Source organism: Mustela lutreola, chromosome 15, assembly GCF_030435805.1.
Source record: "Mustela lutreola isolate mMusLut2 chromosome 15, mMusLut2.pri, whole genome shotgun sequence".
In the NCBI taxonomy this organism is placed as follows: Eukaryota; Metazoa; Chordata; class Mammalia; order Carnivora; family Mustelidae; genus Mustela; species Mustela lutreola.
In genome coordinates this window covers 44,527,061-44,545,551 of record NC_081304.1, presented here as the reverse complement: position 1 = coordinate 44,545,551, position 18,491 = coordinate 44,527,061, and the positions used below count along the sequence as shown (strand labels likewise).

Sequence of the window (18,491 nt, the reverse complement as noted above, 5' to 3'; positions counted from 1 at the left end):
ATCAAAATGAAAAACTTTTGTGTATCAAAGGACATTATCAAAAAAGTGATGACAATCCACAGAATGGTAGAAAATATTTACAAATCATGTACCTGATAAATGATAGACTATATCTAGAAAATATTTTTTAAAAACATACCCACAACTCAACAGTAAAAGAGACAAACCTAGGGACGCCTGGGTGGCTCAGTCGGTTAAGCGTCTGACCCTTGAACTCACCTCAGGTCCTAACCTCAGGGTCCTGAGTTCAGGCCCTGCATTACATAGGGAAAAAAAAATAATAATAATAAGCTAATTAAATAATGGGAAAAGGACCCGAACAGACATTTCTCCAAGAAGATGGCCAAAAAGCACCTAAGAAAGATGTCCAATGTTATTAGTCATTAGGAAAATGCACATCAAAACCACCACAAGAGGGGTGTCTGGGTGGCTCAGTTGGTTAAGCATCCAACTCTTGATTTTGACTCAGGACATGATCTTGTGGTCGTGAGATTAAGTCCCAGACTGCTTGAGATTCTCTCTCTCCTTCTGCCCCTCTCCCCGCTCTCTAAAATCAAAGTTAATAAATCTTGGGAAAAACAAAACAAAACAACCTACCACGAGAAACTAGCTTATACCCATGAAGATGGCTGTAATAATAATTTTAAAAACCCAAAAAATCATAGATACTGACAAAGGTGAGGAAAAAATCAAAACCTTCCTACACTGGTGATGAGAATGTAAAATGATACAGCTTCTATGGAAAACAATGGCGGTTCCTCAGAAGGTCAAATATAGAGTTACCATGTAACACAGCAATTCAGCAATCCCACTCCTGGGTATACTCCCAGAATTGAAAGCAGATACTTACACAAAAACTTGTACATGAATGCTTATAGCATTATAAACAGCCAAAAAGTAGAAACAATTCAAATGTCTATTAAGGGATAAATGGCTAAACAAAATGCACACCCAAAGGAGGGAATATGGGTCAGCCATAGAAAGGACTGAAGTACTGATACATGACACATCACTATTCTATGTGAAGAAAACCAGGCACAGAGGGCCACACAGTACAGGGTTCCATTTATATGAAACATTTACAAGAGGCAAATCCATAAAGACAGGAAGTAGATTAGTAGTTGGCTAATACTACTAAAGGGGAAGGAGGAAACTACAAGTGGGTGCTATGGTGGGGAGGGGTTCTTTGGGGGGCAATGGAAATGCCCTGGATTTGGATAGTTGGGATGTGGCATAACCTTGTATATAAACTAAAAACAACTGAACTGTATACTTTATTTTTGGGGGTGGCAGAGGGAGAGGAAGAGAGGGAATTCTCAAACAGGCTCCATGCCATGGATGTGGGGCTCAGTCTCATGACCCTGAGACCATAACCTGAGCCAAAATCAAGAGACTTGAGCCAAGGAGGCACCCTGAACTGTACACTTTAAATATGAGTGTTATATGAAATTTTGTTATATGAATTATATTTCAATTTAAAAAATGTATTTTCTTTAAGCAGGCTCCACACCCAGCCCAGCCCCAATGTGGGGCTTGAACTTATGACGCTGACTGAGATCAAGACAAGAGCTGAAATCAAGAGTCAGATGCTTAAGTGACTAAGCTACCCAGGCTTAGAATTTTAAAAGTGCAATTTTAGGGGTGCCTGGGTGGCTCAGTTGGTTCAGCATCTGACTCTTGATTTTGGCTCAGGTCATGATCTCAGGGTTGAGACTGAGGCCCACAATGGGCTCCATGCACAATAAGGAGGCTACTTGAGATCCTCTCTCCCCCTCCCACTGGCCCTCCCCATTCCCCTGCTCACTCGCTCTCTAAAATAAATAAATAAATCTTTTAAAAAAGTGTAATTTCAATTTTAGAAAATGAGCACAAAGTCCAAAAGTCCAAAGTCCTCCTTTCTGACTGTTTTCTCTTGTCTCCATTCTTGCTATAATTTCTACCTTTTCTATCTTGACCTCGTATTACTCTCTTTCCAGAAACAAATTATCAGAAGTTAATCTCTTCCAATGTTATTCAAATGAAGGAATACATTCCTTCACCATCAAATAAACCATTTATAAAATGTTTTGAAGCACAGTGGTGCAGTGGAAGCATGCTGGGCCCATAAAATGTTTTGAAACATCAAAGGAGAGCTATTTTCTTGTTCAGGACAGAAGTCATTGTACTGTGGCGGAAGTGCTGAGACCCCACCCCTCCCCCACTTGCACGGTTTCCCTGACTCAGGTGTTAAGTTGCTGGAAGACTGAGGTACAGCCACTCTGGGTGGGCTTTCTTATATAGTGAGCCTTCTGCAAACACTCTTATATGCTCAAACTGCATGGCTGAAAATCATAACTATAGATTGTAAATTTATAATCTAATTTTAAAAATCAGACAAATATAAATGTATACTAAAATGACCCCTATAAGCCAAAGGATGATTCTATTTAGAAAGGCAATTTACACAATAGCCAAGAGGAGAGGAAATCCAGCTGCACGAAATGAGAACATTTTAAATTTCATTAAAAAAAAAAAAAAAAAAACAACTTCCAAATTTGGTGAGCTTGTTACAAAAACTCAACCCAAACTATTCTGCTTGCCTAGAGGTTGAATATGAATGTTTACCTTGAATCTCATCATTGAGTTACTAAGAATACATGTAGGTGTAGTTAAATCACATTGAGACATTTGCTTTTAATTTCAAGGCATTTTAATTTATAGGGTACTTTGAATCCCTCTTAAGGGCCAGGAGTTTAGGCAATTAGCAGAAAGCAATGGCAGCTCACTTCTTCCAATAAATTACAGCATAGGGCACTATAAACTTGTTAGGGCTAGTACCATAAAACAAGATGAACCCTGTCCTTAAGGTTCTTTCAGTTTCCACCTCTATCAGATGTCAAAGTTGCATCTGTCAAAAAAGAGCCAAAGATGACGCATCACACTGATCAGTTAGGAGGAGCTGGACTGTGGCACGTCCTTCTGGGTGAGTCCTTCTGGGTGAGTTCATAGTCTCTCCAGCTCACCCTAATTGTTAATCAGTCAGCAAAGGACTTAAAAGGAACTGAATAATACAGTGAGAAGGGGGTGGGTGGGGCTGGGAGGGTCTTTGGTCAACATGACTCCTTGGCTCACTTATCTGTTCCATAACTTTGCAAGGAATTCAGAGCCCTCTATGAAATTTGGCATACACTACAGGATATCAAGATACACCTTAGTTCATTTTGTAGTTTATTCTGATGCCCTGAAATAAAATGGTAACCACAAGCAATTTCCCAAAAACCAAGGCAGCACAGAGAGGAGGTAAGGAGACAAGGAGCAGCAAGTCATCAGGTGGGGTGACGAGCAGCTAGACTGTGAAGTCAGGCCACTCGGACCCCCAGCCTGTCCCAGGCCACCTCTTCCCAGCACTGTTGGTAGCATGATCACTGGCTATGACTAATCCACCAGCGGCCCTGGTCCTGAGGCCTACAGGCTACAGATGAAGGTGTGGCCCCACCCGGCCCACAACATAGAAGTGGTAGGCGAGGCTCAGAATGAACATTACCTACAGTGAGAAGCATGACATTTTCATATTCCCAAGGCAGGCTGCAGTGAACTGATTCTCTATGACCTGGCTTGCCCTGGTGAGGTGGCGGTGGGAGTTCTGCTGCCTTTCTAGAAACTGACCTTCAAGGGAAAACCCTTAGAGATGTTATGGACCAGCTAATGCCAGGACTTGGAATGCAAAATGGTTGCTGGGCCATGATAACTAGGACAAAGAGTGGTCTGGGGAAAGAGTCTGACCTAAAGAAGTTGAATGATTGGGGCACCTGGGTGGCTCAGTGCGTTAAGCCTCTGCCTTCAGCACAGGTCATGATCTCAGGGTCCTGGGATCGAGGCCCACATCTGGGCTCTCTGCTCAGCAGGGAGCCTGATTCCCCCCTCTCTCTCTGCCTACTTGTGATCTTTCTCTGTCAAATAAATAAATAAAATCTTAAAAAAAAAATAAGTTGAATGATTTGGAGAAGTCTGTGGAAAAGACAGCTGACCACTAGGGGGGAGAATAAAGAGTTTATGGCTTAGCAGGATTCCCTGGCCAAGGATTTGTAATCTGGAACGCTCCACAAACCTTAATAGTAGAGGATGCAACAAGTGAACAATTGGAGAAATTTATAAATCAATTCTGCCAGAAAATTTCCAAAACATAAGGCAAAAAATGGTAAATTGATAAAAAAGAAAAGCCAAAAGGTTTAAGTGTTCCCAGCTGACCATGACCAGACCCCCTGGAGCACAGCACCTGCCAGGAGGTGGAAGGCTCAGTCCAGAAGCCTGGCCCTGCAGAGTGAGCCTAAGTACAGAGAGGTCACACGGCCCCAAGAAACAAGCCCTTCCAAACCCTCTCCTCCCTCAGACAAAAGGTACTGACTGTGGGCCAGCTGCCACTCTGACATTCATAGTTATTTTCTAAAAAACAAAACAAAAAGTGTTGTCTTCAAAACAGCTCCTTCCCGTTTTTCATGGTCTGTATCTGTTATCCCATTTAACAGGCTCACCTTGTCCAGAGGGAGCCTTCCTGAGTCACATTACTCTACCTCTTTGGGCCTCTGGGGCATCTCCTAGCACAAATGAGATGTGATGTGTCCTAGGACAGCTCCAGGTTTATGGGCTATCGTGGTCATCAGATAGAACAGGGCCATTTGTTCCCCTGCAATCCTACAGCTCCCTAAATGTAAAAGCAAAATCAGCAGTGAGTAAGGCCCAGCCAAAGGAGACAAAGGGTTCAAAACAGGTGTTTGGCACTAGTGTTATTCAAGCAGCCTGCATCGGGATCTATTTCCCATACGGGTTGCTGGAATACTGGCTCGGAGAACCCGTCCTTAGGCTCCCCTGACTCGTCCAGCAGAAGCCATGGGCACACAGTGGGGCGCTGCCTGGTGGGGGTCTAGGCTCAGTGCTTCAGCTGTAGGGCTGAGCCCAGAGCTGCATGGGTCTCTGTATGAAACCAGGCCAGAAACACGGCGCAGGTAGCGCAGAGGGGAGGGTCAACATAAGGTTATCAGGTGCTGAAGTCAACCAAATACTTCTCAGGAGAGAGACACATTCTTTTTCCAATCACATTCCACTACCTATTATTTCCTTTTGTGACTTACATCTTATTTAGGGGTGTTTTCATTTGTTTTATGGCCTATTTTTTTCCCTTGTTACTAAAAAGAAACCAATTTTGAACATGCAGTAACAAGCAGAGGAATATACGTATGTATTTTTATTTTTTCAGTATGGAAAGAATGCTCTGTGGTTCCTTATATTTTATTTCAATACTCTCATGACTGGCCCTAAGTAGGTAGGGCCTTCTGGTCTCACCTTAAAACTGAGTGCCACTGCCACCACTCTTCATCCCAGTGTCCTGAGGGACCAGATCCCAATACACCTACTCTGAGGCAGGTCTTACAAGAAGGCAAAGACGGGATGCCGCTGACGTCCCAGGATTTTAGGACTAAGAGCATGGGGGCTCAGGAAGGTAGGAAAGGTGAAGGGTGAACAAGCGAACAGGACTCCAGGCCCAATCTCTGTTCTGACTTCCCTGCTTCAACCAGAGTAGCTGTTTTTCTGCATTTGCAGTGGTTGTGTGACCACTGGTAAATCTGAAATGAATATAGCACTTCCCTCCTACAGCTGATGAAGCCCAGCGACTGACCACAGACAAACGTACATAGCACAGTGTAGAACACACAGAGGATGTTCAAAAATGTTAGCTGTTATTTCATGTGGATTCCGCATTAGAATTTGTTAAACAGTTTGGAAGTTCCTGTTTTGGCTCATCTCCCTCATTTAAAAAAAACTGAAAAATGACTTAATGAAAGCATGTGAAAACAAAAAGTATTTTTAAAAAACGATGGAAATGTATGTGTGTAAGAAAATTTCAAACAAAATACCAGAATAAAATAAAAAAAATAATTCTCTGCTTCTCCAGTACTCTCACTCCAACTTCCTTCCCCAGAACATCCATTGTTATCATTTCTAGACCTTTTTTTACACGTTTACATTCATAAAGATGCTTTTTGGTTTTTACATGTGGAATTACACCATATATACTAGCTGCAGCTTCCATTTTCCATTTGACAATGTATCTGAGAGGTTTCTTTTTTTTAAGATTTTATTTGTAATTTTAATTTATTATTTATTTATTTATTTTAGTATTTATTTTTATTTATGTGCCAGAGAGTATGTGAACACAGGCAGGGGGAGAAGCAAGCTCCCTGCTGAGCAAGGAGCCTGACGTGGGGCTCGATCCCAGGACCCCAGGACCCCAACCTGAGCCAAAGGCAGATGATTAACTGACTGAGCCACCCAGGTGCCCTGAGAGATTTCTTTTCTATGATAATACATCTAGATAGATCCCACATTCTACCATTATTCCACAATACGGATATATCATATTTTATTTAACTATTCTTCAGTGATAAACATTATAAAAACCTTTTTTTTTTTTGCTTTGAAGGCTGCAGTTACCCTTTCTTAGTACATCATCCTCTCCATGTATGGATTTTTCTGTAGACCTCATATCTAGATGTAAAACTGTTGCCTCAAAGGGCATGCACATGTTAGCTTTTGATACATAAAGACAAGTAGCTAAAGACTGCACCAATTTGTCTCCTAGCACTAAAAGTCTGTATTGTTAGTCTTGTAACTTTTTGCCAACCTGATAAAAGAAAATGAGTATCCTGTTCTATTTTCTTCATGTTTATTGGCCAACTGTATTTCTTCAGTGAATTTCCTGCTAGACTCTGTACTCATTTTTCTAGTTGGTTACTTGCCTTTTTCTTATTGATTTTAAAGAATTTTTTACTTTGGATATAAATTTTTGGCCTTAGAGCTTAAACTGTTTTTTCCTAGTTTGTTATCCCTTAATTACATTAATGGTCTCTTTTGTTCTTTTTGTATTTTGTGAAATCTTTCAGCTACTTTTCATTATGGCTTCTGGGTTTGATGTCTTGTTTATCTCCCTTAGTACTCTCTTATTCAAGGCTAGTTTCTTCTAGAAGGCAGTTCACTGAATTATAGCAGGGTCTGGATTGGATCACAAGTGTCTCTTGATGTGTTGGTCCAAGGATTTTCCTACCAAATCATATCACTTCTCCATTACCACTTTTAAGGAACTTAAGAGGTCTGACTCTCTTGACTTGGATTTCTTCCTCCTTAGCTCCTGTTTTCCTTCTCTCCTCATTCCTGCTGGCCTGCACAAGGTCTGTGTATTTTTTGCATGACTAGGGAACAGAGATGAATCAACCATGATTCCTACATTCGAGGAGCTCAAAGTCCATGTGTGTGCATGCCCATGTGTAATGATGCAAACAGAATTTACTATAAAACATAAAAATTTGGTTTCCTTGTGGAGAGGAAATCTGAAGAAAGTATATTGATGTGTTAGCAAGGAGGCTGGGTTTCTGAAAAGAAGTTTTTAGAGAGATGCTTTGAACCTGGTCTTTGCTTACATAGATATTAAATGATATTAACTAACAACACACACCCCATCTTTCCAACAGAGGTGCCTGGTCCTCAGACCTATGTACCTTTCTGTTTTAATCTTTTAGTGTTTCTCTGACATGCAAATTTGTATACTTGGCTTTCAGGTTTACAAAGACACACTGACCTGGTCTGCTGCCCAAAGACATTAAGAAAACAAATTCTAAGGTAAAACATACCCTACATGTGATACAGATCAACAGCTGATAAAGTAATATGGTATTTGTGACTAAGTAAGTGAGGCTACATGCAGCCACTACTTAAAATGATGACAGGACGTTCTAAAAATGTGCAATACTCTGTGTCCCCATTTGCATAATTTAGTGAAATCCCTGGAATGAGGGACTGCACAGTTGAGCCACTGGAAGGAACCACCAAACTGGTAAAGACTGAAGGGAAGCCCCACCCCCCAACCCCCTGATTTCCTGTTCCAGCTTCCCTCGGGAAGGTCCTACCAGAGTTCCATCTGTCAGGGTGCACCCAGAGAAGCGTTTGGCGAGAAACCCCTCAAAGTTAGTTGTTCTCTGAATAGCAAACAGAAGCAATTTCACTTCAATTTCCTTAGCTCTGGTGCGCATAATCTTGGCAAGTTCTGTCCTTCAAAATAAAGAAATAAGAATGTTGTTAAAAAAAAAAACCCAAATCTGTTCAAGATAGGATAAATGGTTTTAGCTTATATTCCCCCCCAAAAAACGGTTTTAGCTTATATCCCCCCACAAAAAATGTGGTCATTTTAAATCCTGAGGTCTGTTACCAAGCTGAATGTTTGGAGAATAGAAATACATGCTCTAAATAAGAATTTGAAAGTGAAATGGCCCACTAGTCAAAAGAAATCGAGGATTAAGGAGATCAATTTGTTTATATAGTCACTACTATTTTTAGATCTTTCAACCTTTCTGTAATTTGTTAATAATGTAAATATAAAGCACTTACGAAGAATTTTACATGCATACATTTGATGTATGATGTATTTATATATGCATAATTTGACATGCATATATTTTATATGATGTCACAAGTCATTCCTTACTGGATTACAAAGCCCCCTCTTCCAAAGAGCTCAATCACCATCTCTTCACCCAGAGAGCAGGAACCCTGGAACTACAAGTAGGAGGCTACAGTCCCCATGTGAGAAGTGACGTGCATGTGCTCGGGCGGGTCCTGCCTGCAAAGCTTGCGTGCCATTCCAGTGTTCTGCTTCAGAGTGGGAGCTGTGGGGTAGCAGTGACCTGGGAGCTCTTAGGAAGTACTGAGCCACAGTACTGAGCCATGGTTATCTTCCCATACAAAGAAACGGCAAAACCAAACAAAGAGCCTCTGCAAGTCTTTGAAAATTATGTATCTGTAGGATTTTAGCCAAAATTCCAACAATAAAAGTTTGGCAGCAACAGAAGCAACATGGCCATTAGCTGCCACTTCGATGGCAGATTTGTGGCTGACTCCCTGCCTCCTGCAGACTGCTTTCTTTGCAGAATTAGTTTGCAAGTCACTGAACTGTAGCCTCAAGAGAATTATTTATCAATTTCTCAAGGAATGTGCTTTCTTTGCTAATCGGGACTTAGAAGGCGACAACCACAACTGTCCTTGAATCAACATTTAAAGGTTATCTAAACCTGTGGTAGCAAATATGCTTCTGAGAACAACAGCCACACAGAATGTACATCAGAATGAACTCGAATGCACACTGTGGGCTCTGGGTGGTAATGATCTGTTCCTGCAGGTTTATCAATTTTGACAAATGTACATTTTGGTGGGGGATGTTGATAGAGGGGGGCTATGCACGTGTGGGGGCAGGAGTATATGGCAAACCTTTGCATCTCCCTCTCAATTTTGCTGTGATCCTAAAATTACTCTAAAACAAAATGCCTATTAAAAGAAAATAATAGGGACGCCTGGGTGGCTCAGTTGGTTAAGCGGCTGCCTTCGGCTCAGGTCATGATCCCAGCGTCCTGGGATCGAGTCCCATATCTAGCTTCTTGCTCGGCAGGGAGCGTGCTTCTCCCTCTGCCTCTGCCTGCCACTCTGTCTGCCTGTGCCTGCTCTCTTGTGCGCTCTCTCTCTCTGACAAATAAATAAATGAAATCTAAATAAATAAATAAATAAAATAATAAAGGCAAGAGCCAATAACCCTTAAGAAATCTGCCCCCCAGGTGTTTAAAGCATACAACTTTATTATATATTCTCTGATTTTAAGAAAAATACCTACCATGAATTGTTCTAAGGTGGCTGAGTTATGCTCACACATGGGGCTTTTAAAAAATAATTAGCCTGGAGTTGATGTAACTGTGCACTGTGGGAAGGGCATAGATAACTGGGGCGCCTGGGTGGCTCAGTCAGTTAAGCATTTGACTTTGTCTTAGATCATGATCTCAGGGTTTTGGGATCAAGCCCCATGTACAGGCTTCCTGCTCAGTGGGGAGTCTGCCTGTCTCTCTCCCTCTGCCCCTCCCCCTGTTTATGCTCTCTCTCTCTCATTGATAAATTTAAAAATAAAATCTTAAAAAAAAAAAAAAAAGAAAGGCATAGATAACTAATAAAACCCAGTTACTACCACTGCTGTGGTCAAGCAGCAAGTAAAGGATTAAAAAAAATTGACTCTAGCTTTAGCTTTGTCATAGACACACCAATCTTGGGTTTTAGCTCTTCAATGTAAATGGACTCCCTGGCCCTGGGCTTTGTTCATGAAACTGCAGAGACAGGACGAATGACAGAAGGTCTTTAGGATGCTTAGAACATTCAGATGCCGATATTATTAACTATCCAAAGACTATAAAAACACTGCATTAGGGGCAGGAAGTTTGTTCAGGAAATATTTCTTGAGTGTCACTGAAGTATGTGTCCCTGTCCCTATGGAACGATGTATGTAGGAGCAAGTCAGAGAAGCATGGATATATACACTGTACACTGATATATATGATAGAGACACAGGAGAAAATGTAGGGTGATGAGTAACACAGGAAAATCTGGTGGATGAGCCTTGCGTAGGTTAAGTCCAGAAGGCAGGAGCTGTTCAAGGCAAGGGTCAGGCTACAGGAAAGTCTTAGAGCAAAGACAGGAGCAGACGAAGCTGCTGTGTTTTATACATATTACTCTAAAGGGGGGGAAGAGGGGAGGAGGCTTTGACTATAGGCTACCAGCCCAGGACTCTTGTGTACCCTTTTTCACTTTTTTTCTAGAAGTTTTTACTCTTACTCCACATATAAGCCCTCTCCCTCTAGGTTTGGATCTCTGAAGTTGGAGAAGTCGGAATACAGCTGCAGCTGGAGTTCAGGGGTTGATTTTGGATTTATAAAATATGACCTTCAACAGAAAAAGGGTCATCTAAAGGGAGAGAGTCCAGCACAGATTAAGACGTTCTCATTACAATGATGACTCTCCAATAACAACAACAAAAAGGTGGAAATGTTACCCAATCCACAAGACAAGATGGAACCTCCAGACACCAGGGGATTGATTTCAACCAACCAATTTCAATGAACATAAAACCAGCAGAGTTGGACTCTACCTTGTGACATGGCAAAATTCTACTGCAATCCTCTCGGTCATGTACCACTCACGTGGAAACATACGACCATATTTCTCCTCATAGTCCACAAGCTGGCGTTTTATCCAGGCATAGCGTCTGTCGATTTTGTCCAGCCAGGCGACCTTAGGAAGGTAGGAAACAAAATCCACACAGTGCTCAGAAGTAGTGCTGACAGTTTTAGGAAATAAACAAAAACACAGAACCAAGAAAAACACAACCAATCTCTTTATTTCTTACAGTTTTGTTTTATTTTGCTTAATTTTATTTTACTTTATTTATTTTTTAGAGGGGGAGACCGAGAATCCCAAGCAGGCTCTATGCCCAGCGCGAAGCCCAGTGCAGGGCTTGATCTCACAACCCTGAGATCAGAACCTGAGCCAAAATCAAGAGTCCGACACTCAACCAGCACCTGAACCTCACCCAGACACTCCTATTTCTCACAGTTTTAAAGAATATGGGCTACTTTTTCACTTGATCCAGAGGTTCTTAACTTGGCTCTATGATTAGATTTCAGGGATCTGGAAATTTCCTGAAGTGGTATGTGAAGTTTTATGCACAGGTACATTTTTCTGGGGAGAGGATCTATAGCTTCCATTAACTTCTTCAAAGGGTCAATGACCTCAAAATGGTTAAGAACCATTGAACTGTATGGGGCACCTGGGTGGCTCAGTGGGTTAAGCCTCTGCCTTCGGCTCAGGTCATGATCTCAGCGTCCTGGGATCGAGTCCCGCATCGGGCTCTCTGCTTGGCAGGGAGCCTGCTTCCTCCTCTCTCTCTCTCTCTGCCTGTCTTTCTGCCCGCTTGGTCTCTCTCTGTCAGATAAATAAAAAAGTCTTAAAAAAAAAAAAAAAAAAGGAACCATTGAACTGTAGAGTCAGCCCCTAAAATTCACAGTTCAACATCAACATTTTAAGGCAGTAATACTATTAAAATATGAATCAGCAGACTCGAGGTATTTAATTTTCAATAAAATTCAAATGTCACATCAATTTCATTTGGTTAATACTTACATCTTGGTTTTCTTGAAAAAGTACTAGATATTCTGACAGATGCTGTTTAATAAACTTTTTGATGATTTCTTGTTTGATTCTAGGATCCAAAATATTAGCAACCAGACATGCATCCCGTAGGACATTGCTGGGTCCTCCTGGCCTCTGGTAAAACAAACAACACAGCAGTTCAAGAGCCTGAAACAACCTTTCATTCTCCAGGACTCTGACAGCTGCTACTTCTTGTTCCTCTCTTGAAGTTATTATTACTTCCATTCCCCTGACACTTATTCTTTTGCTGTGGATGGATATTTTAGTTACTTGCTACTCAATGAAAGAATGATTAAGCTAGTATGTAGTAGCCAATACAAAAGCTACTCTGCGAATCAGCAAGGAGACACTGTGGAAACAGGGCCAGCAATGGTCATAGGAAATTTTGCTTTCTGAATACAAAAACTGAAATCGCCTTGGTGAAGAGCCACATGTCCAGAAGGACACCACTCTTACTCCCCACATGCCACTTTCCCCTGATTCCAAACTCCGACTCCTATTCTTAAAGTGCCATATTTGTCCCAAACAGTGCAGTGGCATTTAAAATCTAAAACCAGGTTCCAAACTGCCAGACTTGTTTGGCTGTCAACAACCGAGGCAGGTAGCCAGAAGTAAAATATTAGTATACTGGTCCCTTGATCTGAAAGGCATTAGAAGGCTACTGCCTTCTGAGGGGCTATATTGATCCATCACGATGGGAAGGCCTTTGTTGTTACTGAAGGCAATGAATGCAATCTAGCCAACTTTTCTTTAAAGTAACTCACTGAATGAACATGGTTGGCGGGGTGGACTAGAACAAAAAGAACACCTGGAATCTACTCTTGGCTTGACTAGATAGCTGTGTGGCTTTGGCGCAATTACTGAAACTCATCCGAAAATTAAATTAAAAAAAAAAAAAGGACTTCAATTAGGTGATGATTAACATTCTTCCAAATCTTTATGACTCTTTTGGGTAAACTCTGTCCAATAATGTGTCTGTCTTGACCGAAGTTCAAGAGTTTTGTTAAGTGTTACTAAGCTGCCTGAGAGCTAAATTGTTAGGATGCTGACTCACTCTGTGTTGAATGGTTGTTATGCTATCTTTTGAATGCTCTGACTGCCCACCTCTTGCTTCTGGATGAAAGTGTTTGATCTGACAGAGAAGTCACAGAAGCCGAAACCTATGGGCTCATGGATTCAGATATTTTCATTTAAAAAGGGCTTAGTAGGTTACCTTGTACAATTTTTACCTTACACAAATTTTATTTGTGAAATAGGAATAGCAACACAAGGCCTTTAAGAAAAGATCAGTCACTGAAAAGGAGAATACAAAACTTAAAAAAAAAATTAAGTTACCTAGCCACAGAAAAAGTAAGCAAGTTGTTAAAGAAAACCATTTTAACTTCATCTGCCTGGTGAGATCTGAGAAAAAGATATAAAGTAGGTCATGACTCGTTTCTTCTAAACCATAAAGCTAGGCTTCATTCATATCTTTCTGAAGCTCCATGAAACTGGGCTAGATACCAGAGTATAGTATAGCAGACTCTGGGCTAAGAACAGTCTGGGCTAAGAACAGTTTATAATTTGTGAATGTCCTGCAATGCCTTTTAAAAGAATGGCTTTCCAACATCCACTCCCCACAGTTATAGCAAATGAATAAAGAATATAAAGTCCTGAGAGGAACACATTTTACAAATAAAATAACTGATTACTAGAAGGCAGCCATTAACCTATGCAGACATTAAAATCCAGAGCACGTTTCCTATAGGAAGTAATCTACAAAGCCGGGGCACCTACCCCCACCTACTTCCTAAGTTTCTTTCATGGAGCACAAAGAAAAATGATCAAGATATTTCCAGTTACTGAATTATAAAGCAGGTCCAGGAAATGTCCCTTGGCTCAGTAAATGAACATATACCGCCACCTCTACTTGCCAAGTGCAGTGAGGAACGCTGCTTGCCTGTGTGTGCTCTAGTTCATTTCTGTGTTGAATAATTCTTTCTCTTGAAATAGCTCAAATAATAGAGAAAAAAAGCTTCTAAAGGTTCTTTTCTCCCCAACACATGCAAAGCATTAAGATTACATCTGCTACAATTTGAAAGATAGAGCTAAAAGCAGCTACCCAGGCACAGTGACAGCCAAGTGAGGCAAAGCTTGTTATGGGAGAAGTGTAACCGTAGCCCACAAGCAAAATACCAGAGCCTTCGCAGACACAACACAAACAGCCATGCCACCAGCGAGAGTTAAAGGGATTAATCCCAAAGAACAGGCTTCTGATCATTAAAAGTGAGTCTCCTGTGTCACTCTGAGAGTTACATAAGCCTGTGGATGCTCCTCCCAGCTGTCTCTTCACCAAACTGAAACCAGTAAGTTATGTAACGATTCTAAAAAACACTGCGGCTTGAAAAAAAATTTTTTTTTAACACAGGCATGAGAAAAAAGAAATTTGCTGGGCAGATGAGATACTAGGTTTGACACATATTAAATTAAACCAAAATAAATCCTCGCTCTTTGATGCTGAAGACCACAGATAAAGAACCAACATCGCTTTGGGATATTTAAAATCAAGGATGGTCTCATCACCCCAAACCTCTAGCAGACAGACTTATGGCTGCCAGCAGGCACTTTTGGAATGGTAAAGGAAGTCACGGCAGAGAATGTGAATTAGGAAAGAATGGTGATAACTTCTAAGACAGGATGGATAATAATACCTTGGTGCCCTGGGAAGGAAATGCTTCTTCAAAATCAGCCAGGATTTGCTGTCCTAACTCAGTCTGGGCAGCCTTCACTCTGCAGGGAAAAGAGAACATGTTATTGCCTGGTGTCATTTTCATATATCCGTAAGTAAGTATGCAAAGATCGATTGGGCTCAGATTGGGTGGTGGCTAGAGAAGAGAGGTCACACACTAGTTAGTAGCGGCTTTATGACCAGGACCCAGGCATCTGATTTATTGCCATGATGGATTTTCTATATCCTAAAATTTTTCTAGGCTAACCCTCGCCTGGTGTAAGGGAGTATATGTTTATCTTTCTAAGGTGTCATCAGAGGGTAGTCACGCCATGAGAAAATGCTACAGAAGAACCCCCAATCCAATAGAAATCCATGTTGGATTACTGCTAGGGCTGCATCCCTGCTCCTTGGAGTCCAGAACACAGGAGGACTCCAACCTGCCTCAGAGATGCTGCTTTTTCAATCCTTAAGTCAACATCAGGATCCTAAATTTTAACAAATGAACAAAAGAAGGGGCACCTGGGTGGCTTAGTGAGTTAACCCTCCGAATCAATTTGGCTCAGGTCATGATCTTGTGGTGGTGTGATCAAGCCCTGGGTTGGTTCTCTCTCCCTCTCCCTCCTGCTCTTGTGCACTCCCTTGCTCAAATAAATAAATAAATAAATAAATAAAATCTTAAAACAACAGCAACAAATGAGCAAAAGGAATGTTTCCTAAAGTAAAAAGAAGAAGATTCGAAAGACAAAATGAGCTGTTACTTGGGAGTGAAGGCCACTGAATGAAGGCTGAAGTTCACTCAGAAGCCTGGCTGACAACAAAAATGAGCTCAAAAGGAGAGGTCAGTACCTAACCTGGCATTTGTGTGTCTACCAGGAGCTCAAAAATACTTGTCGGCTGAGAGGAGAGAGGAGAAGCAGCTGGCATGAGAAAGGAACTGTGCGTGTCAGCACCACCTGCAATGATCACGTCCTCCCCCGGGCCGGGGAGCTGGATGCCTCCCGCCAGCCATTCTCACAGAGCTTACTGCCCTGAGCCTGAGGCAAATATTTTACCCTTGCTAGAAGCGCCATAAAATCATGTTCTTCCTTTTTTGGTCTCCACCCTGTTACTTTGGAATTAACTTTTGAAGTTTCTAGAAATAGCAAATAGCTCAAAACCACAGTTTCTTGGGCTATTCAGCAGTGGCTGGCAATCAACTGAGAAATTTTTTTTTTAAATGAGGGGATAGGCAGGACCCCAAACAATCTGGTTTTTTTCTGTGGCATCGTTATAATTATGCTTTACTCCAGGTACTTTTCAGGGTTTTTTCACCATCTTCAAAACTTTTAAAACCACTCTTACAGGTGGCTTTGTAGCCTCTTTAGTCACTCAGTGACAGAGATAAGGCTGTTACCGGAGCGGCCCCCAGATCATAAGCAGGACCAGCCACCTCAAGATGCCGAATGCACAGTGGGAAATATGCCCTGAGTGTGAGCTCTGACAGGAGAGCAGAGAACATGCTTCTGTAAAACTACCTCAGAGGTCTTGTGACTCCACATAATGGGCCAGGCAGACAGCCTCCCCTGGGCCCGATCACAAGACAGAGCTTCCAGAGCCTCTGGCCCTTCTGCTCCTGCTTGCCTCTTGGCACCACAAAGAGAGAGCACCAGTTCCTCCCAAGACACAGGGACAGTTCCTGGAGGGGAAGTTCTACCCCCCCGTCAGGGACATTCCCGGTCATACTTTCATGGCTCCTGAGCACCTCAGTGGTATGAAGGTTCCTCTGCCCTTTACACCCTCCCCCCTCCCCCCAACTCCACCCAGCAAAAGCTGGGGTGCCTGAGACAGCCAGAGCCTATGGTAAGGCTGGGTACTTCCAGAGTGCAGAAGACAGGGGAAGTACAAGAGTATGACTGGCAGATCCCCCTATCGTCTTCTTCAGTCCATTTCCAAAGTCACATCTTGAGATAGTCTAGACTTAGCTCTGCCACCAGCGAGCCACATGTAAACAAGTCATTTCCCTTACCTGGGCCACAACTGAGAAGATTTGTGAAGTAAGAGGGTGGGGATGCAGGCCTGGACCGGATGCCTCTCCCTGTCCTCAGGGGGACTGCTTATGCCTCTGCACCCACCTTCATGGCGAGCTGGCAACAGCAGACCCCTGCACTGGTGACTGAAAGCGAGACCTATGGCTAACACAGGAGCAGAAGAGTGGGCTTTGGAACATAAACGTTTCCATGGAATGTAAGTGTTTCCAAGCATAGTTTTCCAAGTGTCCGTCGATGACTTGGATGAAAGAGCAACCATGTCCCCCTTACTGATGTTAGTGACGACATCTATAAACCCCAACCAGGCCTCCATGCATTTTCAGGGTGAGACGTGAACAGCAGTCTTTACCACCAGTTGCCTCAACAGGATCCTAGAAAGAAGTCAACACTAAAAGAACACATCTTCGGCCACACTCCTTCCTCTGCTAACGAGGAAAAGGAAGTTCCTATGGTAAACAGATGGGACCAGCTGAGATGCTGGTAGCAGAAGAGTTGAGCTATCCTGATTTTCGTAAGAATGATTAAGAAACCTATCTACAACTAACAGAGAAGAGAGTAAATAAAAATTCCTCCCGGTATCCAAGTAAGTCATCCACTTAGATGGTGACAACTCAGGGTTGATCATACTTAGAAAACAAAGGAGTCACTATGCTCCTCAGAAAGGAAGGTCAACCAATGACTTCTAGCACCTGCCATACCATCTGACGAAGGACTGTTCAAAGATGACCTTTCCTGGGACGCCTAGGTGGCTCAGTGGGTTAAGAGTCTGCCTTCGGCTCAGGTCATGATCCCAGGGTCCTGGCATCCAGTCCCGCATCGGGTTCCTTGCTCACCAGGGAGCCTGCTTCTCTTTCTGCCTGCTGCTCCCCCTGCTTGTGTTCCCTCTCTCTCTTAGACAAATAAACTTAAAAAACAAAAACAAAAAACAAAGGTGACCTTTCCTACATGTGCTATCAGTTTGTACAGTGGGTGGAAGCAGAAGGATACAGCAAATTATGAAAATTATTTAGACATTTGTAGATAAAGTAATCCTGATGCTTCCATTACCTTGTAAATGCCCCAACGGAAATACCCTCAGGACTTCACAATGAACTGACCTCCTAAACACACAGTCTGTCCTGGACAGAATGGCTAATGAGTCAGATTAGTCAGATGCTCTATTTCCAAACAGACAGGCTTTCTAAAGAATCCGAATCCAGAATCTTAAGTGTGATTCTGGGAGACAATGAGGCATAACCCTTAGGCTTTTGAAACTGAAGTTCTTTCAGAAAGGACTTGTTGAAGTCACACAGCTAGTCAGGCCGTTTCATTCTCTAATTTCTTTCATTGCTACACCATGGAACCCCCCATCCCCTCCAGCCTGCCAAGTACCTCTCCCACGTAAGAGGTTAGTTATAGTCCCGAAAAATATTTTTTTTTTCTGAAAAATATTTTTTAGTTCAAGAGTTTTATAGGTTTCAAGAGAGTGCAAGAATCTTCTACTCTTTCTCAGGAAATACTGACTGATTACTAGAAACATTTGCTCTCATGGATATTCTTAAGCCAGGAGGCTCTGAAATGTAAAGATGATATCAAAGAAAAAAAATCTTTCCCTCAATGCTACATTAACATTTAAGCATTTTCCAGAAGGGTAGCTGGAAGAAATAGCTACATTCAAATCAAAGCCCATGATCCTCATATTTCAAATGTACAGGCAAAGGTTTCAG

General features: G+C 42.1%; 1 protein-coding gene across 1 annotated transcript in view; it reads right to left on the bottom strand.

Annotated features, from left to right (window-relative positions):
* Positions 1–18,491, bottom strand: part of VPS53 (VPS53 subunit of GARP complex) — a 139,888-nt gene that overhangs the window by 72,240 nt on the left and 49,157 nt on the right. The window contains exons 8-11 of the mRNA XM_059148582.1: positions 14,739–14,817; positions 12,019–12,162; positions 10,988–11,130; positions 7,938–8,079 (exon numbers count right to left, since the gene is read on the bottom strand). Of these exons, the coding sequence (XP_059004565.1) occupies positions 7,938–8,079; positions 10,988–11,130; positions 12,019–12,162; positions 14,739–14,817 (508 nt within the window). The remainder of the gene's footprint in view (positions 1–7,937; positions 8,080–10,987; positions 11,131–12,018; positions 12,163–14,738; positions 14,818–18,491) is intronic.